At 50.8% G+C, this 25,312-nt stretch overlaps 1 protein-coding gene across 2 annotated transcripts in view; it reads right to left on the bottom strand.

Moving 5' to 3' along the window:
- VPS13D (vacuolar protein sorting 13 homolog D) overlaps window positions 1–25,312 on the bottom strand; it is a 2,754,556-nt gene that overhangs the window by 513,800 nt on the left and 2,215,444 nt on the right. For both annotated transcript variants that reach the window (XM_086921894.1, XM_086921893.1), the window contains exon 57: window positions 15,027–15,135. In XM_086921894.1, coding sequence (XP_086778020.1) covers window positions 15,027–15,135 — 109 coding nt within the window. The remainder of the gene's footprint in view (window positions 1–15,026; window positions 15,136–25,312) is intronic.

A 25,312-nucleotide genomic window follows, 5' to 3' on the forward strand; every position in this document is an offset into this window, starting at 1 on the left:
CCCGCATCCGCCACCGTGCGTGATGCACCAGAAGGATGCAGGAGGCCATCAGCCCCAGAAGCCGCAGCGTCAACCTGACCGAAACCCGGGATAACGGACGGAAGATCGGAATCAGAGCCTGTATATCCCGGACCCGCTGTTCGGGCGGGTAAACCCGAAACTGCACCGAGTCGAGAACCGCTCCGATGAAAAGGAGCTTCTGAGAGGGGCACAGGTGTGACTTCGGCACATTGATGGAAAATCCCATCAGGTGCAGGAGATCCGCCGTAGTCTGGAGGTGGCTGACGACTGCCTGGGGCGAGCCCACCTTCAACAACCAGTCGTCTAGGTAGGGGAAGACTGATACCCCTAACCTGCGCAGGTGAGCTGCGACCACCGCCATCACCTTCGTGAACACCCGTGGGGCGCTGGTAAGGCCGAAGGGGAGCACGGTAAACTGAAAGTGCTTGTGGCCTACCGTGAACCGCAGGTAACACCGGTGGGCCGGCAGGACGGGGATATGGAAATACGCGTCCTGCAAGTCCAACGCTACCATCCAGTCTCCTGGGTCTAGGGCAGCCAAGACCTGAGCCAGTGTCAGCATTTTGAACTTCTCCTTCCGGAGAAAGCCGTTGACGTTCCTCAGATCCAAGATAGGGCGTAGGCCCCCTTTGCCCTTCTTGGGTACCAGGAAGTAGTGGGAGTAGCAACCACGACCTACTTCTGGCCCAGGAACGCGCTCGATGGCCCCCTTGGCCAAGAGGGCCGAAACTTCCTCCTGTAGGAGCCGCAAGTGATCCCCCGATACGCGGTGGTGTTGCGGTGGCATGGCTTGAGGGGTCGTCTCGAAGGGGAGGGAGTAGCCCCTTCGGACGATCTGCAGCACCCACCTGTCCGAAGTGACTGTGCGCCAGTGAGAGTGGTGATGGCGAACCCTGCCTCCCACTGGCGTCACATGGGCCGAAAAGCACGGACTAGGAGGGTTTAGAGGCGGATGCTGCGGGGCAGGTGTGGACTGGCTCCGCTTGTTTCCCCGACCGCCTCCACAGCGGTTTCCACAGCCGCCGCCGCGCTGGACGACAGTTTGCGGCGAGTGGCTGGCGGCACGTGTGGGGGCGCCCCTTCCATGGCCTCGAAAGGAGCGAAAGGCACCCATTTGCTGGCGCGGGGCCGAGAGGCCCAAGGACTTGGCCGTAGCCCTGGAGTCCTTAAAGCGCTCAAGCGCGTGGTCTGCCTTGTCGCCAAAGAGGCGACGGCCATCGAACGGCATGTCCATGAGTGTATTTTGGACGTCTGCCGAGAAGTTGGCGGATCTCAGCCAGGCGTGGCGTCGTATCGCCACCATCGTAGCCATCGCTCTGCCCAGCGAGTCAGTAGTATCCAGTCCGCACCTGATTGAATACTTTGCTGCGTCCCGGCCCTCCACTAGGGCTTGGCCGAGTTTGGCCCGTACCTCCAACGGACACTCTGGCAGCACTTCCGCCACCGTTTCCCACAGAGAGTGGGTGTAACGGCCCAAGAGGCATGCGGTGTTGGAAGACCGCAGTCCCAAGCTAAGGGACGAGAATACCTTCTTGCCATAGGCCTCGTACCTCTTGGATTCCCGATCGGGGGAGCCGTCGGGAATGCGGTCTGGGAGTTAGAGGCCTGGATAACCAGACTCTCGGGGGTGGGGTGGGTGGACAGGAAACATGGGTCGCCCGGGGCCGGGCGGTGGCGTCTGGCCACGTTCCTATCTACAGGCGAGCCTGTAGCGGGCCTGGACCAAGTGCCCAAAAGAAAGTCCGTCAAGGCCTCATTAAACGGCAGCAGAGGCTCTATGGAGCATGACTGCGGCTTAAGGACCTCAGTGAGGAGGTTAGTCCTCACGGCCGCGACGGGGAGCTCAAGGCCTAAGGTCTTAGCAGCCCTCATCAACACCACACTATAAGTAGCGCCCTCCTCCGAAGCCATGGTAGGAGGAGAGGCAAATCCAGTGTCTGGAGAGGTGTCCAGGCCACTGGCCTCCCCAAGGTCTCCTGTCCAGTCCATGTTAGACTGACACTCCCTGGTCAGAGGGTCCTCAGACCCCTCCCAATTCTCCTCGTCCCCCATCTCCTGAGATTCAGGGTCATAAGTGAATGAGGTGGGTTCATAGAAATGAAAATCTCCGAACGGCGTCGAGAGCGGCGCCGATAGGCGTCGTCCCGACGTCGGAACCCATTGAGAGGAGGCATCGGGGACGGCGCCGCCCGAGGACGACGCTGGAGGGGACACCACACGGACCGACGCCGGGGGGGTCGTAAGGTCCACCGGTGACGATCCATCGCCCGAGGAGGGTCCAGCGGCGCCCTGCGGCGCCGGGCCCGAAGGCACCGACGACGCCGGGGCCGCTGTACCCTGCAGCGCCGGGCCCGAGGGCACCGGCGTTGTCGGGATCGTGGAGCCCTGCGGCGCCGGGCCCGAAGGCGCCGGCGGCGTCGAGGCCGAAGCACCCAACGGCATCGGAGTCGTAGCCCCCAACCCACTAGGGCCCCCAGAAGGGTTCACTGGGCCCGAAGGCGCCGCGGAACCCGTCGGAGGAGAAAGGGACCTCATGGCCATGATGAAACGCTCGATCTCCTCCGGCGTCGCGTTCAGCCCAGGGACCGGGGGGTATGGGGCCGAACGCGGCGCCCGCAACTCTCGAGGAGCCGCGTGGGCGGTGTCACCCGAACCCCCGGCCGCATCGCGCGAGCGTCGGGGGGAGTCAGAAGAGCGATGATGTCTCTTCGACTTCTTATGTTTCTTACCTGACGACTTGGACCCGGAGGAGTGGCGCCGACTCCCGGAGCTGTGACGGCTCTGTCCCCGCGACCTGTCCCTCGACCTCCCGTGGGACCGGGACCTCACACGGCACGGGGCCGACTGGCGGATCTCGAGTCGCCTGCGGGACCGCTCCCGCCTGGCCTTCCTCGAAAGGGCCCGACAGTCGGAGCAGGTCTCGTCGTCATGGTCGACGCCCAAACACATCAGGCACAGGCGGTGGGGATCTGTGACCGACATGGTACGGTCGCACTCGTCGCAATGCTTGAAGCCGGGCATCCCTAACGGCACCGTCGGAGTCGTAAAGACTTCGAAATGGATCAAAAGATCACAAAAGTTTAGTCAAAAAGTGACTAGGGAACTGCTCTTTCCAGATCTGCGCTGGCTGGCGCGGAAAAAAGAAGAACTGACGTCAGCACGCGGAGGCGGCGTCTAAGTACTCCGACAACGTCATCACGGCGCCCACGACGGACGCGGAGCCGCAGACGACGCCTACCGACGCGCAAGGGTTCTGCTACGCAAAACTTTCCGGATCCAGTCTGACGCCTGGGGATATTCTAAGGTAAGGAATCTATCACTAACGTGTCTCTTTCAGATTTGATAGTCATTGTAGGTAAGAAAAGGTAGAGGGATCCACGCGTGGCAGACCGCCCTGGGCTCCCCTGGGTGTCCAGTCTTCAGAAATGTCTGGGTTTTGTAGGTTTCACTGGGTGGCAGCCAAGTCATGGATCAAATTCTGCAGCTATCCACATTGCAAATAAAGGATCGGTTTGTGTTGGTGAAATGTGATGTGTCCACGTCTCGTTTTGGGGTGTTTCATGAAGTGGGCACTAAGCCCAGCCACACAAGTGGGGTACCATTTTTAATGGGAGACATATGGGTGGTCCGAAATTTATGAGTACCCACAGTTTTTGCAAATTTCATCCACTGAAATGTGAGGAAAAAGATTTTTTTAGTCAAAGGTTAATGTTTGCAAGGCCCTCTGGGAAAAAAGAAAATGTGGTGTGATCCACACGAGTCAGACCAGCCTGCATTCACCTGGGTTTTTAATTTTCAGAAATGTCTGGGTTTGTACATTTACCTAGGTGGCGGTTGAGCTAGGCTCCAAATTCTGCAGCTACCCATATTGTGAAAAAAGCGTTTTTTTTCTGGGTGAAATGTGAGGTCCACCAGTGTGTTTTGGGGTGTTTTTGTTTTGCGGCGGTGAGGCTCAGCAATACAAGTGCAGGTATATGATAACAGAAGAGTAGAACGTCTCTCATTACCGATTGGATTTCTCTTCATTTGTGGCTTCCAAATGTAAGCAAGTTGTAGGAAGGTGGATACCTGACTATGGTTACCCCAGATTTTTTGCCTAGTGTTTAGCTGGTTTTCTACTTAGTTGGCCTGGGATCCTGCTAATCAGGGCCCCAGGCTATCTGCTCTCTCTGTAAAACGGACTCCATGTACTTTAGGTACATCTCCAATTGGATATTGGGTCACCTTATGAGCCCCTGTATAGTGTACTATAGGTACCCAGGGCATGGGTGCATCCAAGGCCTACCAGGGGCTGCAGCATGTATTATGCCACCCCTGGCTGGCCACTCACATTGACACAACTGGCTGATCACTCAGCTGGGGCAAGGTCGTGTAATCACCCCTTGCTTAGATATAGTATTCCTATATCTAACATTATATCTAGACACATATATAATCACTCCTATGGCAGGCCTTAACAATCCTGGAGGCAGAGTGCTTGGTTTTATGTGAGATGATGCTCTAGAATGAGCTGAGCCTGTCTGCAGCTTCCGGAACCATGTCCTTATAGCTGTTCTAGGATATAGCCATACCATATACTCTTAAGTGCATTATGAACCTCGCTGTTAAATGCTAACTCTGGTTTGGCTTTATTAAAACATGTCGTGTAAGGTGACATACGCTTTGGAATACTACCTCCTCGCCAGTTCTGGTGACAGGGGTAGCATTCCACCCTTCTGGAGGGAGAAGAAATGTTGTTCCTGCTAATCCCGGTTAAAGTTAACCAGAGCCTCAACATCACAAAATGGATGCTGCTGCCACAGACACAAGTCTGACCTCCTGCTGCTGGGAGTCCTTCCAGCGAGGGAGGCTTGGACAATAGGTTTCCTGTCTTGGGAGGTGCTAGCACCACCCCCAGACAGGCTATAGTGTATTGAGGCAGGGAGGGCTGAAAGGAATGAGACACTGCCTGGGGCACACAAGGTGCTCCATGCATAGTCCAGTTCAAACCGGTTGCTGGGGCACTCCAGCCCCAGCTCTGGCACGAAACTGGACAAAGGGAAAGGGGTGTAACAACCCCTTTCCCTAGTCCCACCCATAGGAGGGACCTACCAGGTAATCCAGCCCCTAGATTTGGTATATAGGTAGGAGCTGAGACCTAAGACTTTAGATTAATCCTGACTGAAACTTGAAACAAAACTCTGGACCTTCGACGTTCTACTTGAAGATAGAAGACTGAAGAATCTCCCTTGTTGTCAAGGAGTGACCACCCTGCACAAGCAGGCACCATCAAGCGATCAACTGTTTGCTTTGTCCTCGCTCCCGCCGGAGCCGGAACACAGAGCCTGACAAGACCCTGACTTCCAGACTTCCTTCAGCCCGATTCACAGCCACAGCAAAGCTGAGACCCGTGGAGGCGACATGAGAAGTGGGACCGGCCATCTTGGAAAGCCAGCGAATTGCTTCCGTGCAACGTCTGAAGCCCCAGCCCGAGCATCATCTGCACCAAAGATCATCCCTCCACACTCCACGAGTGCTGCGTGGGGCCCTTTTGCATTTTCCTGGTCGACGCGTCTGTCCGGTCACTTGCCAATTGGCTAGTGGCCTTTGTGACGACGAAATCTTGAATCTACACCGCTGGTCTGGTTGCTCCAGACTGGCCCTTGCTTTCCTGTGAAGGAGAAGCCCATCAGACCTTGCTGGTCTGATTAAGAAGCCATCTTCGATTCCTGGGTTGGTTGCCTTTGTGAAGGCTTGTTGACTCCAATCCGGAAGCCGACACCGCCGACACCGCCGACAGCGAGAGCCTTCGTGGGACAGTCCGTGCCTGACTCCTGGTCGTCGTCGACGCCTCCTGGTCCAAGTGGCTGCTGAGACAAGCTTCACGACAACACCTGATTGCTCCTCGACATCGCCTGGTTCCTTCCTGGTTCCTTCCTGGTTCCTTCCTGGTCACTGGCTAGTGACCCAGACTCTGTCCCCTCTGCTTTCAGGTACTCTTCATCCTTGATCCGCCCTTGGATCCAACCGGACACTTCTCTCCTGGTCGCCTGCAGCATCTTTATTCAAGGCTCCATAGGATTCAGCGACGAAACCCGACACACTTTGACACCTATGTATCCACTTCCTGTGGGTGAGGTAATGCGAGTACTCCGGTGCTCCTGTGGGTATTAACTATCGTAGTGTCCCAGTTTCAAGTAGCTTTCTCCTATTCCTTCCGGAAGTGACCTAAAAGAACTAGTTTCCAATTCCTTCGTTCCCATTCTAACTTTATGGTAACTTGCGTGTGTGTAAAGACACTGCACACGCCTCCCGTGGGCCTCCTACTTCCTATCCTTTGGTAGTACAGTGTAGCCCCAGCGATTACCTAGGCCCTAGGCCTAACCATTGTTCGTGACGTGGTTCTTATACCCCTATTTTAGTATATGGTTTAGCGTGCCCCTAGGGCCCTACTGTATTTTGTGCAACTTATTGTATGATAATTAAGTATCTTGTTATGTGCTTGTGCCTCTGATCTCATAAAGAGCTCAGAGGGGTTGTTTAGAAATAAATACATATATATTTTATATATATCCTGTGTGGTGTCCTTTCATTTGGTATTCAAGTGGTTACATATGGTAAAACAGCTGGCTTTACATGCTCTCTGAAGTTTTAGCTTAAGACTGCTTTCTCTATGCTACCACTAGGATAGCTGGTCTATAACTTTACTGTAGGAGAGTAGGGTCTGCAATCCTATGGTCACCCCCGATTTTTGCTTTTTGCTTCACTGGTTCACGACTTTCCCTGGCTGTGGGCCTGCTAATCAGACCCACAGCCTAGATGTTCTCTCTCTAAATTGACAAGCATGTACCTTAGGTGCATTTACCAAATGGTACTGGGCCCTTATCAGTCCCTGTACAGCATACCTTAGGTAACCTGGCTGTTTCAGCAATAAGTACATCTCTTTTCACGCTGCTTGCGCCGTCTGTTTATTTTCCCCCCCTAGACCTGTGAGGCTCTGACAGCGCCGGGACACTCCTCGGAGTAGCCGTGCGCTATAGAAGCACCCCAATTAACATAACATTAACATAACATAGGTGTACCCAGGGCCTACCAGGGGCTGAAGCATGTATCATGCCACCCCTGGCTGGCCATCTAAACAGACACAACTGGCTGCACGACAGCTGGGGCAAGGTGGTGTAATCACCCTTTGCTTTAGATATAGTATTCCTATATCTAACCCTAAAATGGACACATATATTCCTATCAGTCACTCCTTTGGAAGGCCTTATCAATCCTGAAGGCAGAGTGCTTGGAATTATGTGAGATGGTGCTCTGGCATGAGCTGAGCCCGTTTGCAGCATGCGGAACCAAGTCCTAATAGCTGTTCCATGATAACGCTATACCATATACTCTTAAGTGCATTATGAACCTCGTGGTCAAATGCTAACTTTGGTATAGCATTATCAAAACATGTCGAGTAAGGTGTCATACGAATTGGAATACTACCCCCTCGCCAAATCTGGCGACGGGGGTAGCATTCCACCCTTCTAGAGGGACACGACATGCATGTAACTGTGAACCCCGGTTAAAGTTAACTCGAGCCTCAGCATCACAAAATGGATGCTGCCACCACAGACACAAGTCTGACCTCCTGCTACTGGGAGTCCTTCCAGCGAGGGAGGCTTGGACAAAGGGTTTCCTGCCTTGGGAAGTGCTAGTACCACCCCAGACAGGATTTTGTGTATTAGGTAGGACAGGGCTGAAAGGAATGAGACATGCCTGGTATGAGAAGTTGGCCTGATATATAGTGCTCACTATTCTAGTGATCACTGTGTATCATACCAAACGACCCTTATTGATGATTGGTTGTAAGTCAACCTTATAGACCAGCTATCCTAGTAGCCAGTCTTCAGGCTAAACTCTAGAGGGCGTGTTAAGCCAGCTGTTTTACCATCACATATACCCCTTGAACACCAAGTGAAAGGACACCACACAAGTTGTTATGAAAATAAAGTATATTTATTTATAACAAGTCTACCCTGAACTCTTTATGAGTCAGGGAGTTAAGCACAATACAAAACTCTTACGAAAATACTACAAGTTGCACAATTTGCACAAATGCCCGAGGGGCACGAAAAACCATATACACTACAAGTGCAATGCGAAATACTAGCAGGTGAGTAACTCGATCCAAAGGCTTCAGGATCGCTAGGACTACACTACTGAACTCTAAGGTTAGGAGCAGGAGGCCTAGGGAGATCGGGTGCAGTGTGTGCACTCTCACGCGGGATGCGGGACAAAGTCTATGGAGGCTAGTATTTCTAAAGTTACTGTTTTCGGACGAATCCGACTAGGTAGACTTAAAACGAAAGAGGATCTGGACACTTGGATAGTGAACCTGCGTTGGAGCACCGAAATGCTCGGGTTACCTAGCCCAGGGGCTGCGGCTGCATAGGGTTCAAAAGACGTCGGGAATCCTCGTTGTAGTCTATGGAGCCTGAAAGAAGAAGTTGCTGGCAGGCGACCAGTGAAGATGTTCGGTGGGATCCAAGCCTGGATCGGTGATGGAGACGACCTGAAAGCAGAGGGGACTCAGTTCTTAATCACTAGCCAGTGATTGTGTGGGCACCAGGATGGCACCGGATGAGGTCACCGCGATCAGGTGAGTGGGCGACGCTGGACTCTGCAGTCACACAGGCCAGGAGGCGTTGTCGGCGACCAGGCTGGAGGTGCGAGCTGTCCCATGAGGGTGTCTGCTGTCGGCGATGCTGGACCCAAGATGGGGCAACAACCCTTGGCAAAGGCAAGCCCACGCAGTGGAGTCAAGATGGCGTCTGGAGTGGACAAGGAGGGTCCGGGGTGCTCCTCTTTTGGAAGGGAGCAAGGGCCAGTCTGGAGCAACCAGACCAGCGGTGAAAACGTCGTGGTACGTCGTCAGGAGGGTCACTGGCCAACGAGTAAGTGACCGGACAAGGTGGCAAGCAGCAAAAGAACAGAAGGGCCCCACGCAGATCTCGTGGATGCTGGGGGCTGGACTTCGGTGCTAGAGCTGCTCTGGGTCGGGGCTTCTCAAACCCACGTGCACTCACTCGAGGGTCCCTCGGAGGTCGTGCTGGTTAAGCGTCGTGAAGGTTTTGAAGATAGCCGGTCCCTCAGGTCTCGTCACACCCACGAATCTCAGCTGGGCTGATGATGCAGGTAGAGGTCAGAGATGCCAGGGAATCCGGGTCTCTTCGAGCTGGTCAGTCTTGATCCGGAGGATGGACGTGCAGCAAACCGCGATGCTTAGGTGGTGCCTGCGGGTGCAGGGTAGCTACTCCTTAGCCACAAGGGAGAGTCTTCAGAGAACGTCAAGAGTTCCTTTCGTGGAAAGTAGTTCAAGATTCAAGATTATCTAATTTGGGAAGGGGGTCCGCTCCTACTTTATCCTAAGAAAAGGGGCTGGCACGCGACTAGGTCCTGCCCATGGGTGGGACCAGGAGGGGGGTGGTTACACCCCTCTCCTTTGTCCGGTCTCTCCCCAGCTCAGGGGCTGGGGTGCCCCTGGAACTGGTTTGAGCCGGCATATGCACAGTGAGCACCGGGGTGCCACTTGCAGTCACCTTCCTCTCAGCCCTGCCTACCTGAGATACACAAAACCCTGTCTGGGATGTTGCTAGCACCGCCCCTGACAGGAAACCCTTTGTCCAAGCTCTCCTCGCTGGAAGGACTCCCGGCAGCAGGAGGTCAGACTTGTGTCTGTGGTGGCAGCATCCATTTTGTGATGCTGAGGCTCGAGTTAACTTTAACCGGGGTTCACAGTTACATACATGTAGTGTCCCTCTAGAAGGGTGGAATGCTAACCCCGTCGCCAGAATTGACGAGGGGTTAGTATCCCAATTCGTATGCCACCTTACTCGACATGTTTTGATAAAGCGATACCAAAGTTGGCAAATAACCGCGAGGATTATAATGCACTTAAGTGTATATGGTACGCGTTATCATGGAACAGCTATTAGGACTTGGTTCCGCAAGCTGCAAATGGGCTCAGCTTATGCCAGAGCACCATCTCACATAATTCCAAGCACTCTGCCTTCAGGATTGATAAGGCCTGCCATAGGAGTGACTGATAGGAATACATGTGTCCATTTTAGGGTTAGATATAGGGATACTATATCTAAAGCAAAGGGTGATTACACCACCTTGCCCAAGCGCCCGTGCAGCCAGTTGTGTCAGATTTGGATGGCCAGCCAGGGGTGGCATAATACATGCTGCAGCCCCTGGTAGGCCCTGGGTACACCTATTCCCTGGATACCTAAGGTATGCTATACAGGGACTGATAAGGTGACTCAGTATCCAATTAGATATGCACCTAAGGTACATGGAATCCATTTCACAGAGAGAGCAGTAGGCCTGGGGCCCTGAATAGCAGGGCCCCAGGTCAACTAAGTCGAAAAACCAGCAAAACACCAGGCAAAAAGTTGGGGGTAACCATAGTCAGATATCCACCTTCCTACACCTGGGGCACACAAGGTGTCCCTGTGCATACACCGGTCAGAACCAGTTCCTGGGGCACTCCAGCCCCAGAACTGGCGCAAGACCGGACAAAGGAAAGGGGGTGTAACCACCCCCCTTCCTGGTCCCACCCAGAGGAGGGACCTAGTCGTAGTGCAGCCCCCTTTAGCTGAATAAAGGTAGGAGCTGGTCCCATTCCAAATTAGATTACTCTTGACAACTTCTACGAAGAACTCTTGACCTTCTCCCTCCTGAACCATCAGAAGACTGAAGAATCTCCCCTATGGTCAGGGAGTGACCATCCTGCTTCGCAGGCACCATCAAGCTCCTGTGCGGTTTGCTGCAAAGTCCTTCCATCCCGGAATCCGACGACCCAGCTCGACAAGACCCGGACCTCCAGACCTCTCTGACCTCTACCCACATCCACAGAACAGCTGGGACCCGTGGGTGCAACGAGCAACGTGGAGACGGCCATCTTGAGAAACCTGCACAGCGCTCCCAGCACGACCGCCGAGGGATCCTCGGGTGAGTGCATTGGGGTCCGAGAAGCCCCACACCGACACAGCTCCTGCACCAAAGACCAGCCCCCCAGGATCCAGGAGATCTGCGTGGGGCCCTTTTGCCTGGTTGCTGCTTGTCCTGTTGTCTGGTCACTTGCCGGCTGGCTCGTGACCCCTGGGACGACGATCCGAAGAATCCAACACTGCTGGTCTGGTCCCCCAGACTGGCCCTTGCTTCCTTGTAAAGGAGAAGCACCCCGGACCCTCCTGGTTCGCACCAGACGCCATCTTTGTTCCACCGCGTGGCTTGCATTAGCCAAGGCCTGTTGTCCAGATCGACGATCCGACACCGCCAACAGCAGCAGACTACGTGGGACAGCTCGTGCCTCCAGCCTGGTCGTGAAGAGCAGCTCCTGGTCCGCGCAGCTACAGAGAGAAGCGACCCTTCCTTCACCTGACTGCGGCGATAGCATCTGTTTCCCTCCTGGTTTCAGCACCGTCACTGGCTAGTGACCGAGACTCTGTCCCCTTCCCTTTCAGGACTCCTTCTTTCAAGTTCCATCCTTGGAACCACCGGACTCCTCCATCTGGCTGCCTGCCAGCAACTCCTTGTTTCAGGCATCACCGGGATCAACGCAGCAAACCCGACGCAACTTCAGCCCTATGCACCCGCAGCCTGTGGGTTAGGTAACTAAAGCTTCTAGGTGCTGAAGTCTGTGTACACTATCCTAGTGTCCAGGCCCACTGTTGTTTTCCCTCCATCCAGCCGGGTTCGTCCGGAATCCGCAACTTTCTAAACTGTAAGACCCATAGACGTTGGTACGCATCCCGCGTGAGAGTTTCCACTCTGCACATGAGTCCCGTGGGCCTCCTGCTCCTTACTTACCTAGTTTGTAGGGTAGTCCCAGCGATCCTCCAGCCTCTGGATCTCCTTACAGTACTTTCCTTCCTCGCATTCCATTGTTTTTAGTATATGGTTTGTCGTGCCCCTAAGGCGCACTTGTAAATATTGTGCGAACTCGTATTTCCTTTTTAGTATTGTCATGTGCTTAGCCCTCTGACCTCATAAAGAGTTCAGAGGTGTATGTTAGTTAATAAATATCTGTTTATTTTCATAACAACCTGTGTGGTGTCCTTTCACTTGGTATTCAAGGGGTATATGTGGTAAAACAGCTGGCTTCACATGGCATTCAGAGTTTAGCCTAAAGACTGCTTTTGTCCACGCTACTAGGATAGCTGGTCTATAAGGTTGACTTACAACCAATCACCATAAGGGCTGTTTGGACTGATACAAGGTGGTCACTAGAACTAGTGAACATCATATATCAGGCCAACTTCTCACATACAACCATCATCATAAGGGTTGTTTGGACTGATACAGGGTCCCCACTAGAATGGTGGACATCACATATCAGGCCAACTTCTCACACAAGTGAGCAAGAGAGATGACATTTTAGAAAACGTCTTATGAATCACTTCACAGTAAGGGAAATCCCGAATTCAGAGGTGTAAAAATAACCACTGTTCTTAAACTCAGTGTTTTGTGTACATTTTTGAAATACTTGGGGTTTCCTTCATACCCATTTTCACCCATTCTGCAACTCACTTTTAGGCTCTAGGAATCACATGTTTTTGAAGAACCTCTTGACTCGATATATCCCTGCGACCAAAAGGGTCTATCAGACGTAACAGTATATTGCTTTTCTAAATTGACCATAGTGACAAACAATTGCATATGAAAATGTTGTTACCGAGGTTATTTTGTCCTATTCATTGTCATTATTTATTTTAACAATTTATTTATTTGGAAAAGTTTTGGGATCTAGGATCTACACAAATTACTATTAATTTCTGAATGTTGCCTTCTTTTCAGAATTGTATAGCTTTCCAGGATCACCCATGGGTTTCACACCTGTTTCCACCACAAACTACAAAAAGTAGGACAAATGGACATCCTCATCTTAGAAAAATGCAAAAACTGTGGTAAACATTTGCTTTTAATACAAGTCTGCTTGTTCCTAAAAGCTCAGAGGAAAGCTCAGAGTACATCCTAGTGATCCTAGTACAGCAAACCTTTTGTTGACCTCAGTTTTAAAATAAAAATATATCATACACTTTCTTGCATAGCACTTTTTCCCAGCTCAAAAAAACAAAAACAAATTGCTTTATACTCAAATTTTTTTGGTTCCCCACTAGAACAAAACACAAACCCTTGAGTACCTTTAGTATCCACAGGATGTTTGAAAAAAAGGCACACAAATCTGGCCTGAATACCTTTTGGGAAAAAAAGTTATGAATGTATAAGCACAAAGAACCCCAAACATCCAAAACATGGGCTCAGCTTTGGGGAAGGGAGAGGAGAAGGGCTAGGCGTGGGGGGGGGGGGGGGGGGGGGGGAGGAGCACACCTCAGAAGCTAAAAGGTTAATGTTTTGGAGGAGACATATGACCTAATCATCCATTAACACTGTGGAATTTCATACATGAGATAAAGACCTCCAGACCTGCATCGATGGGGCTCAGAAGTACATGAACTGGCAGCACCAGAGCAGCAGTTGACACCTATTCCACATCTTCATGCCACATGTGAGAATTGCAGATGGAACCGTGTAGCGCCACCTAGCTAAGATGGAGTGACAATGCCTGGGTAAGGCTTTTCCGGATCAGTCTGAAGATTGGAACGATAACTTTTAGGGTGTGGAATCTTCAGGAAGATGCATCTATCAAAACTACTAATATTGGCATCTCTCCTCATTTTTCTGCTTTCTGACTCCTTAGGTCTTAAATTTCTGCATTTAATTTCTTATGCATGGTATTCAAACTTCCACTGCCCAATTCTACCGCCAGGAGCTACTAATGTCTTATCAAACCTCTCACAATCTTTACTCTGCCTTCCCTTTCTATCCTTTCTACTACAATGATCGAATTTCCATTCCGTGTCAGTCCCATGATATGTCCATTCACATTACTGGGTGGCAAAAGTACTATCTTTTAATTTGCCTTCTTTGCTACTCTTCAAGTATTTGTATTGACTTTCCATTACATCCAATTCTGCTTCTGATTCTCTTCAACTGAAATATTTGAGACATTTCTGGCCTTTTATGTGTTTCAATTATTTTCCTGCTATGCATTATTATATGTTCAGCATTATGTATAATAAACATCTATAAAAATAAAATATACAAAGAGACACGAGGCCTGGTGCCTCCCCATCCCTTGTACCAACAGTACAATAACTGAAAGCTACATTGATCCTACTGAAACAACTGCCTTCTTTTGGCAACAGAACATGAATTGCTAAAGCAACCCTTAATATAGGACACCCACCATGGTGAAGAAATATCAGGTTGCAGTAAATACTATGGTTGATGTCATAGTCCGATTTAAGTAATGATTAGTAACTGTAATGGTGTATACCAAAACTGTTCATGCCAACTATGTGCCACAAAGATAAAAATGCATGACTTTGCTTCAAGACTACTGAAAAAGCATACTACAAGAGAAAGATACCGCTAACCTGGGAACCTAAAGAGCTATCCATTCACCACAGGATAATCAAACGTGAAAGAGAATTTGCGAAGTTGGCTACTCAGTAGAACTGTGAGAATACCACCTTTTGATTGAAAGAAGAGTGGTATAAAATGTTGAATAATCTCTAACAGCACACTATACTTACCATAATAAAGGAAATGGAGAAATAACACCATTGTCAAGTCATCTCCCAGTGCTATTCGATTCGCAAGGGTAAGCCTATTGTCACACAATATCACAACCACTACAATTATATGTATTTCGTACTTGTCCTGAAGATATGACTATGCCTTTGTTACTTCATTTGTTGATCAGAACCTTAACATGATCAGTGTCTTACTGTTATCAGTTCCATTCTCTATTTCTGGGAAGGTCACTGACTCCAGATCCTTACCTGGAGTCACAGCATCGACAAATAGTCGGTTATCTGTTACTTAAACTACTATGAAACACAGATTTCACAGGAAAAAGCTGCACCAATGGAGGTGTAACAACATTTTTACCGGAAAGCAACACTAACCTGTACAACTAAACCGCTTAAACCACAGGTCAACTTCCCGTCTCGAAAACGCCATGTTTGCGTTGTACTGCGCCGAGGATCTGGCTTTCTTAGCATCAGGGGTTCATATCTGCAAAATGAAGAAAATTAAAAAAAAAGGGAATTCAATGCATTTCTCAAGCTGTATTACTAGAATGTAGGTCAATAGCATTTCATTGCCTCAGAAAGGGTGAAAAGCATCTTGGAACCTTAAGAGATTATTGTCTTCAGTGAACAAAGCTCTGCTTTGATCATCAGAAAGAACTATAAAGAACTATAGAAAGAAACCCTATCTACAATACTCTCTTCTCCATCTACTGCAGGAATACAGACACATTATGGAGTCTCCAACTTTACACTTGCTGAGACCCAACTCATACTACTGCCAGTCTTTGGTTAAATACTTTATTTAAAAAAAATAACAACCCTGCTTTTTCAATGTCATGGCACACCTTGCTTTAGATTGAACTATGAACCCATTATGTGAGACATCCAAAGCCACTATCCAATTGGCTGCCCTCCCTGAGTAATGGAGAAAATATTTTACTTCTTTACTAAATTCAATTCAATTTCTTTATTCGGAGAGTTCACCCTTCCATAAAAGTACATGCATATAAAACAATCATCATTACATCAACTTAGGTACATTTTCGTATTATTATACATCAGATAAAATCATATCTATACAAAGCACTATATATAGCACTATATATTAATACAAAGATTAAAAACACGAAATAGCAGCAGGTTGTTATAATAGTAAACATGTTTCACTATCAGACATTTGGAAAATTGATGAAAACATTGCTCAACTCTGTCTAATGTCGGGATATCTCCTTTTAAAAAGTGAAAGCAAAAATAACCCTGTGTACAATCCATAAAATTTACAAAACAGTAAAAAATGTATCATGGTTTGGCCTGACTTCTTATTGAACGGACAGAGAACAAGCATTTACAATGCAATGGTTTCGCCTTTGGAAAAGTTAGACCTATTGGCATTGCTCATGACATTTCTTTTTTTTTTTTTACTTATAAATAAATGGCATTGTTATTTACATTGCCAACAGCTCTCTCAGCCCATACAGCTCTCTCAGCCCACACAGCTCTCACAGCCCACACAGCTCTCACAGCCCACACAGCTCTCACAGCCCACACAGCCCACACAGCTCTCACAGCCCACGCAGCCCTCACAGCCCACGCAGCCCTCACAGCCCATACAGCTCTAACAGCCCACACAGCTCACAGCCCACACAGCTCTCACAGCCCACACAGCTCTGCCAGCCCTCACAGCCCACACAGCTCTGTCAGCCCACACAGCTCTCACAGCCCACACAGCTCTCACAGCCCACACAGCTCTCACAGCCCACACAGCTCTCACAGCCCACACAGCTCTCACAGCCCACACAGCTCTCACAGCCCACACAGCCCACACAGCTCTCACAGCCCACACAGCCCACACAGCTCTCTCAGCCCACACAGCTCTCTCAGCCCACACAGCTCTCTCAGCCCACACAGCTCTCACAGCCTACGCAGCCCTCACAGCCCTCACAGCCCACACAGCTCTCACAGCCCACACAGCTCTCACAGCTCACACAGCTCTCACAGCCCACACAGCTCTGCCAGCCCACACAGCTCTCACAGCCCACACAGCTCTCACAGCCCACACAGCTCTCACAGCCCACACAGCCCACACAGCTCACACAGCCCTCACAGCTCACACAGCTCTCACAGCCCACACAGCTCTCACAGCCCACACAGCTCTCACAGCCCATAGATGGCAGTGACACACAAAACACAGTAGGAGCACGAGGACCGGTTCTATGCAGGTTTTATTCACCTTTAAACTGTAAGCTTTTTTAGGAGTGTTTCTGGGGGAACTCGATTGCCAATGCCAACTCTTCCTGTTTTCAAAGAAGGATATGTTTTTTTCCTTTGACCAAATATTGTAACAATGTTCAAAGTGGCTATGGCGTGCCTTCTAGAATGCCCGGCTCCCTCGTTGAAACGACGTATGAAACCCACTCCATGTATCCTGCGAACTCCACTCTTTGCTGTCCAGGATCGCCGTGCCACGTCCTTCGTTTCAGCTCCCCTGGCACTCGTGGAAGACCGCTGCAGGACAGTGGGTGCTGAGGGCTTGGAGTTGGAACTGGTGGGTCAGGGTGACACAAAGTTTGCAAATCCTGCTACATCGGATCATTTCGTGGATCGGGACCCTCGCAGAAAAATAACGGTCATGCCGCAATCTAAGTGTGCGACACACATGTCACATTGCGCTATACGGGCGGACGGGGGTGTGCAACGGGGAGGTGGGGTGCAACGTCAAGACCCCCCTCCCTCTCCTGCACATCTGGACAGTTTCGGAGGTTCGCGATCACTCGTGTACTGCGGCCATAGTGTACTCCTGATGCGTGACATTCTCCGGCTGTGGGATCCTTGTTTGAGGGCTGAAGAAAGGGCAGTACAAAACGGATGGGCGGGCGGAAGGGGCAGTGGTGGTTGGAAGGATCAGAGCCAATGTGCCCTTCATGCATACTAGCAGTTTGGGTGGGGGTGTTCAAGCGCACCCACAGACCTTGTAATTCTGAACAGTACAGTCGCAGGTGGAGTGTGCGAGCCAGGGTCAGGCCCTGTACTCTCGGGCAATGTCGGGGTTCGGACGCCCCCGTAGAAGGCAGGCGCGTGGCATGCCGAGGGAGTAACTGCCACCTCCACTGGAACTCATGCTGGTTCTACCGTCTTGTCAGTAGTTTGGGGTTTGAGCAAACACTCCAAATGCAGATATGTATAACTCTTAGAGAATACAATTCTTGGAAAGGGGCAGGGTAGGGTGGCAAGACAGTGCTTGTGCTCAGTTTGTAAAATTATAAGTGCTGGGGCAAACGTTTTACGATGCTGCTGATTGTTGAATGCTAGCCCAGCCCGGTCTCGCCTTTTCCTAGCCCTTCCTTCATCCACACTCTCTCCCTTTTTGTTCTCTTGCATGTTTTTTCATCCCCGCTTTCTCCCTTTGTCATTGTTTTCCCTTCTATCTCTTCGCCTGTCTTTCCACCTCTTTGAATTCCCTCTTGTTCTGCGTCAAAATCTGATTTGGGGTTCCGCTCCCCAAAAATGAGTGCCGGTGTCCACTATTTGCTACTACTGGTACACGTTTTGGACTGGAAAGGGTGGCGGTTATCTTTAAAAGAGCAGAATCGGGCTCCGTTAGTTCGTCGTGAGATTCGGGTGGATTCTGATTTCGAGCACACAGCCAAGATACAATTATGCGGCACCCGTGGAGAGTAACAACTTGCTGGCTTGAAGGGGGTAGAAGGGTACAGGGAAAGAGGAGGGCGATTGTTTCTAAAAGAGCAGAATCGGACATCGTTCGTTCGTTTTTCGGAGTCGGGTGTTTTCTGGGTTCAAACACACACCCCAGATGCAATTATGTGGCACGCGTACAGAGTATGCTGGCCTGAAAGGGCAGGTGGGCACTGGTCAAGAGGGGGGGGGGGGACTTTTCTTTAAAAGAGCAGAATCGAGATGTTTGTTTGTCAGCTGGATAGTTTCGGAGTTAGATCGCGCACCCCTGATGCAGATATGCGGCACTCGCAGAGAGTAAAATCTTGCTGAGTTAAAGGGGAGCAGGAGGGTGCAGAACAAGAAGGAAGACGGTTATCTTTAAAAGAGTAGACTCTGGCTTCGTTAGTTCGTCTTGTGAGTTCGCCTGGTTTCGCGTTCGAGCACACACACCAGATGCAGATATGCGGCACTCATAGAGAGCAACCTATTGTTAGGTTGAAGGGGCAGGAGGGTACATGATAGGAGGAGGGGAGTTTTCTTTAAAAGAGCGGACTCGGGCTCCGTTATTCAGTCATTGGGATACTTTCGGGGTTCGAGCACACACCCCAGATGCAGATATGCGGCACTCCTAGAGAGCAACCTATTGTTAGGTTGAAGGGGCAGGAGGGTGCAGGACAGGGGGTGACCTGATTTTGTAGTGGGGTGTGCAGTGTCTGATTTTTCCAGCTTTAGTGGTTCCTAGTCTGTCCCTACAACTGTGGGAACCTACGCCAGGCATTACAGCATATAGAATCAGCAGACCCCTGTAATTGTTGCGTGGGGAGGGTGCAATGGCAGCTCATTCAAACAAAACGCTGCCAGGTGGCAAGGGGCGAGGTGCCACAGGGTGAAAATGGTGAGGGCACTGCTTGTGCACCATAGGTAGCCTACCACCTAAGTTACTTAAATGGTTCTCCGCTGCCCAAGATGAGCTTTACTCCCTGCCAGCGTAATGCGCACTGCACTCTGTTCCACGGAGGCTTCTGTGATGCCTCCTCACAAGCGCTTTGTACCGCATAACACCAAGGCCCGGCCCGGCACCATGGTGTCGGGTGTACACGTCAGTATTGCGCCCATGGTCAGAGAAGGGCCACAAGGCCAGCAGAATCCTACTCTGCATGGCAGTCCGAAGGCAGCGCATGCAGGCAAAGAAACCCCACATGTGTTCCCTGATTGCGGGACCACTATGCCTGCCCCGCAGGTGACCTATCCGCAGCGGCTGGCCGAGACCTGTACGGGGGAGGGAGGGAGGCAGCCCAACAAAGGCAGGAACCCTGAAGCCCCAGAAAACATGGAAAAGCCACAAACTAGTGGCGAACAAATGCCGCGCTACGCCTCCCCCCACACATTGCGTGTCCGTGACCCGGGGGGGGGGGGCCGTGCACAGACAAGGATGTGGGCCACTCACCCATGGCTTACTGTCCCCTACATCAACACCATTATTACAATGTCTCCCAGGATGCCGGAGCGGGCGAATTGGCTCACTCGATCACCCCACGAGGCACGGCATGGAGCTGACCCAGTGGGCCTCATACCAACCCCTAACATCTGCTACCTACTCAGCAACAGGCACTCGTCCCCTACCCTTCCGCCCCCCCCCCGGATACATTTAATTGTACATCGGTGAGATCCTATCCTCCCCGGTCCTGAGGACGGCATGATAGCTGTAAGAGGGGAGCGGTGCCTACTACTTGGGTCCCTGTGACTCACGGGGGGTGAGATAACATGAAGGCTGTGCTGGCGAAGAGGGTGAGAGGCGCTGTTGTTCCTCTGCCTGCAGTTGGCCGTGCAGGCCTTCATTGCCCCTTTCAATGTTGGGAATCCCCATCCGCACCTTATGCTGGCCCCGGGCGACTGGAGCCGACCCCCTGAGTGACAGCCATTGTACCGGCCCCTAGCAGGGTGATCACTCCTCGCCACCACCCCCGTGCAAGCCCCGTGACACAGAGGGGCACGGAGGCATCAGCAACTCTGGTGGCCTGCTCGCAGGCAGAGGTCACGTGAGGCGGAAGGCTGGCACAGGAAGGGTGGGGGGGGGACGCGCTGACTAATGCAAAGCGGGACAGCCACCCCCATCGCTGGCCACAGCCCCCAGGGCCATACCCTGGGGAGATAAATACCGCAGCATAAGCCACCCGGTCCTAGTGCCAGAGTAACTCGCTCTGCAAGGGAGACGCAGTGGTCGCCCCTCCCACTCTGGAGTGATACAGGCCTGAGACCTACTCTGCACGGGGGTCGTACCAGGCTAAGAATAGGGGCGGGATGACGCTGCTGGCCTAGGGGAGCCGCTCCACATTCCCCCACTGGCCTACCATCCCCGGCCAAAGTTGCCAGGCACATCCAGCAGTTCGCCCCAGAGCGCGCACTGGCCCGTGGCCATTCCGTCTAGGCTCCAGTTGCACTTTTTAGCCTGAAGGGTGGTAGAGCCCTGGAAGCGGCGCGCTCTCAAAAGGCTTAAATTGCCCAGGCCCCCCGCGTCGCTGGTGGTTGGTCTGGGACAAGCACAGCTCACCCTCGACAAGCAGGCGGTATCGCACACCACCTTTATACTATAATAGTTGGCTCCGTTACGGAAACCACATCTTAAGCAACCAGGCATTGGCAAAGCCGATATGCTTGCGGCCCGGCCGGACCAGATTCAGGGGCGTTCTGGTCCATTTATGGAGCTAGCCAATGGAACAGAGGGCGGGATTCCCGAGCAACATACTGTAATCATCAGATTTCTCCTGCGCAAAAGCTGCTTGCGCAGCTTTTTTGCAGTCGAAACCTAGGATCTACCTCAGTCTGTACCTCGTGGAACTACGTCTGATATGCTACAAACGTACCAGGGAAATCTGAAATCGTGGGCCCACCCTGCAAACAAAGAGCATGTACGCTCATGTCAAAGACTGCCTCAGGTACGTTTATGGGTTTAGCAGCCTCAGTGTGTGTTTGTCTGTCTTCATGTGTATTGTCTGTAGGACTTACTTTGTGTGTGTGCCTGCAACTGTTTCTGTTTTTCTGTTTCCTTGTATGCCTGGGAGTGTGTTAAAGAGTATGCGATTGTGTACTTGTGATTGAAAGCCTGTGAAGGTATTCCGTTGAGGGATTGGCAAGGCCCGAGGCCTGGTGCTAGAGAGTGGTTTTGAGCTTTAAGGCATTTGTTGCTGTACACCCAGCCCAACCACTTCTAAAATCCAGCAGCTGCCACTGGTCCGCATTATTATTTGCCTTGCTGGCTAGAAATTGGTCAAACTCCTCCTTCTGTTAGTCTAACTAGAAGGTGGACTTACTTTTAGCAGAAACTCATCAGTAAACAAAGGAGCCTCAGTGTCTATAATTCCAGCTCTTCTGAGGGTAAACGTGGGCACAGTAATTTTGAGTGGAGAAAGTGGAGCCCATTTAGCAAGATTGTGATCTTGCAGTGTAATGGCCAGCAAAGCGACTCTTACCTCTGCAGGCACCTCCAAAATCTCTTAAGGAATGCTAAGCTTTATCCAGAGAAGCAAAAGTGGTAACCTATTTGCTCAAATCTTTCCAGAATTTGTGTGAGGGGCACAGTAACATCCAATAGTTTATCTTGGCAATCAGATCGATCTTCATACACACCTTTTCTAGGATATTTCCCAATCTTGGAGAAAGAAAGTTAACATGTTGGGAGGAATAACTGGGAAAGTAGTGTAATTATTTGGCAAATTAAGGGAAGGGCCCTGGAACTGTTTGCACAACCTGTTGTATACATACTGACCTACATGGTCAAATGGAACCCACTGCATACAATTGTGGTGATGTATTGATACATGACTGGTCTTCTGCATTGTGAACAAAGGCAGATTTAGAATCTCCACCCGAACATTTCCAAGAATTTTTCGATTCTTTTCGGGAGGACAATTATAGAAATTGTTACCATCTATATAGAGACAGGGAGCATCATCTGTATGGCAAAAATAATTATTGTCATCTGTGTCAGTCAAGTCTTAAACTATGATCAGTTAAATACGTATCTTTTTCGAGTTATTACCCTTACAATTAGGTGTTCCAGGAGGAGCGAAGCCCTCAGCTATTTGCAACGATTCCTTGCCAGCCAAAGAGTCGTTACCAGAGATGTATTCTGAGGATTAATAGATTCACGGTTATTATTTAGTGTTCCTGTATTTGTTCCCAAAGGCTCATTAGACGGATTGTAGGTCCTTTAGATGTATTTGTAAATGTCTTTCATAGTGAAAGACATTTTTTCTTTCACAGATGACTGAATAAATATTGTCTCTATGTTCTTGACTTTCATTCTCATCACTATAGAAGGCAGAAGAACCTTCAAAAGCCACAATTGTGAGGTGGATGAAAGCAGAAAAGCAAAGTAGAATTTTCACAAAAAAGCAATGTGGGGTAACTAAATGATAACAAAATGCTAAACATGTGGAGTTATATCAAACTGATGCAGATCGACGAGCAATGTGCTTATTGATGTGCAGAACAATCCACAAAAAAGGGTTAACCTGATGGACTTTAAAGACGCCACCCACAGAAGTATGTGAGGATTCAGAAATTAATGGAGTATATGGCCATAACCCTGCTTTATGATGCTCCTGGCATAGGGGTCACCGCCATGGCACTCACAAGTCCGGTCATGCTGACCTGGCATTAATGTTAATGGTGGCCTCCTCACAACTCTTACTCCAGATCGGTGCAAGAGCGGATTCCCCACACATCACACAGGACATAGGGAGTCCTCACGATGGGGCTTCCCACCTTGTACCCTGCTCCTTCCAATGCTCTTGTTTTCCTCACAGGTAACACTGGTGTTGGTAAGGGGGCAGGTGCTTGGTGCTCCAGGATCCAGAGCAGGTGGTCTTGTTTTCCCTGGGTGGTGTCCCCTCACCCAGCAGGGAGACTGGCGGTCCTGGGACCCCAGTTCTGGTTACGGACAGAGGTCTTGGAGAGCTTCCCCTCCTCATCATCACACAGGTTGTCTGGCTGCTCGGTAGATGGCAAAGGTTTGGGTCTCAAACACACCCCCCCCCCCCTTCTTGTATTCCTTTTCCAGGCTCAAAATGTGATTTGGTGTCTGAATCTTTGAAGTTTTATTTTGATGTTCTGCTTCTTTGAAATGGACATCTTTCCCATTTCTTCCCTTTCTTCTTCCTCCTGAATGGTGTCTTTGACAGCAGGCAGGACTCAAGAACTGATTAGCCCACATCAATATTCATGGGAGTGACGAACAAGTTACTTACCTTCGGTAACGATATATCTGTAAGAAACATTAGTTAGTGTTAGATTCCTTACCTCAGAATATCCCCAGGCGTCAGTCTGGATCCGGAAACTTTTGCGTAGCAGTACCCCTGCGCGTCGGTAGGCGTCGTCTGCAGGCGTCCCCTGCGGCTCCGCGTCCGTCGTCGGCGTCGTGATGACGTCGCTGGAGTATATAGACGCCGCCTCCGCGCGCTGACGTCAGTTCTTTGTACACAGCTTTTCCGCGCCAGGAGACGCAGAGCCATGAGAGAACCAACACTGGTGCCATGTCAAAACTAGGGCCCTGAAAGGGATGTCCTTAACCCTAGGTATCAGTTCGCAGAACGGGGAGGATGGGTGGGTTCGGTAAGGAATCTAACACTAACTAATGTTTCTTACAGATATATCGTTACCGAAGGTAAGTAACTTGTTCATCTGAAAGAAACACGTTAGTGTTAGATTCCTTACCTCAGAATACATACCCCAGCAATACCAACCCCGGTGGTGGGTCTGCGAACCAATACAATACTACACCAGAAAGTCCTGGAGGACAGAACGGCCAAAGAAGCCATCCCTCCGGACTTGACTGTCCAGGCAGTAGTGCCTCGCAAAAGTGTGCAGCGAGGCCCACGTAGCCGCTTGGCAAATGTCCTGCAAGGGGACTCCCCGGCCCAGGGCAGTGGTAGCCGCCGTGGCCCGAGTGGAATGGGCCCTCAGCCCAACAGGAGGCTCCTTCCGAGCCAAAGGGTAGCACGCTTTGATGCAGAGAACGACCCATCGAGAGATGGTCCGTTTACAGACCGCTCGTCCCTTCTTCGCACCCACGTAGCCAACAAACAGTTGGTCATCCACCCGGAACTGGCGTGTGCGATCCATGTAAAATGAAAGCGCACGTTTTGGGTCCAGACGATGGAGCCGCTCTTCATCCTTTGAAGGATGCGGAGGCGGGAAGAAGGAAGGGAGGGTGATGGACTGCCCGATGTGAAAGGCCGAAACAACCTTGGGCAGGAAAGAAGGTCTAGTCCTCAGAACCACCTTGTCAGGATGAATGGACAGGAAAGGAGGTTGGACAGAAAGAGCCTGGAGCTCACTCACTCTCCTGGCAGAGGTGATGGCAACCAGGAAAGCCGTCTTTAAAGTCAGGAGACGGAGAGGGCAAGAATGAAGGGGCTCAAAGGGAGCACACATCAGAAAAGTTAGAACCAGGTTCAAATCCCACTGAGGCATCACAAACGGAACAGGTGGAAACATGTGAGTGATGCCTTTCAAGAATCGAGTTACAATCGGGGATTTGAACAAAGAAGGCTGATCAGGAAGCCTCAAAAAGGCTGAAAGGGCAGAAAGGTAGCCCTTGATAGTGCCCAGAGCAGAGCCCTGCTGGGCAAGAGAAAGAAGAAACAGAAGAACCTCCGAAAGAGGGGCAGAAAGAGGATCCACAGCCTTTGCTGTGCACCATGCCACAAATCTGTTCCACCGACAGGCGTATACCGACTTAGTGGAGGGACGCCTGGCTGCCAGAATAACATCACAGACTTCAGGAGGCAAGTCAAATGGCCTCAACTGCCGCCGCTCAATCTCCAAGCATGGAGGTGGAGACTGGACAGGTTCGGGTGGAGGACCGTCCCCTGCTGCTGCGACAGAAGGTCCTCCTGAAGGGGCAGGCGGATCGGGGGACCGACTGACATGCTGAGTAGCTCGGGATACCAGTATCTTCGAGCCCAGTCCGGAGCCACAAGGAT

Source organism: Lissotriton vulgaris, chromosome 5 (genome assembly GCF_964263255.1).
Source record: "Lissotriton vulgaris chromosome 5, aLisVul1.2, whole genome shotgun sequence".
NCBI lineage: Eukaryota > Metazoa > Chordata > Amphibia > Caudata > Salamandridae > Lissotriton > Lissotriton vulgaris.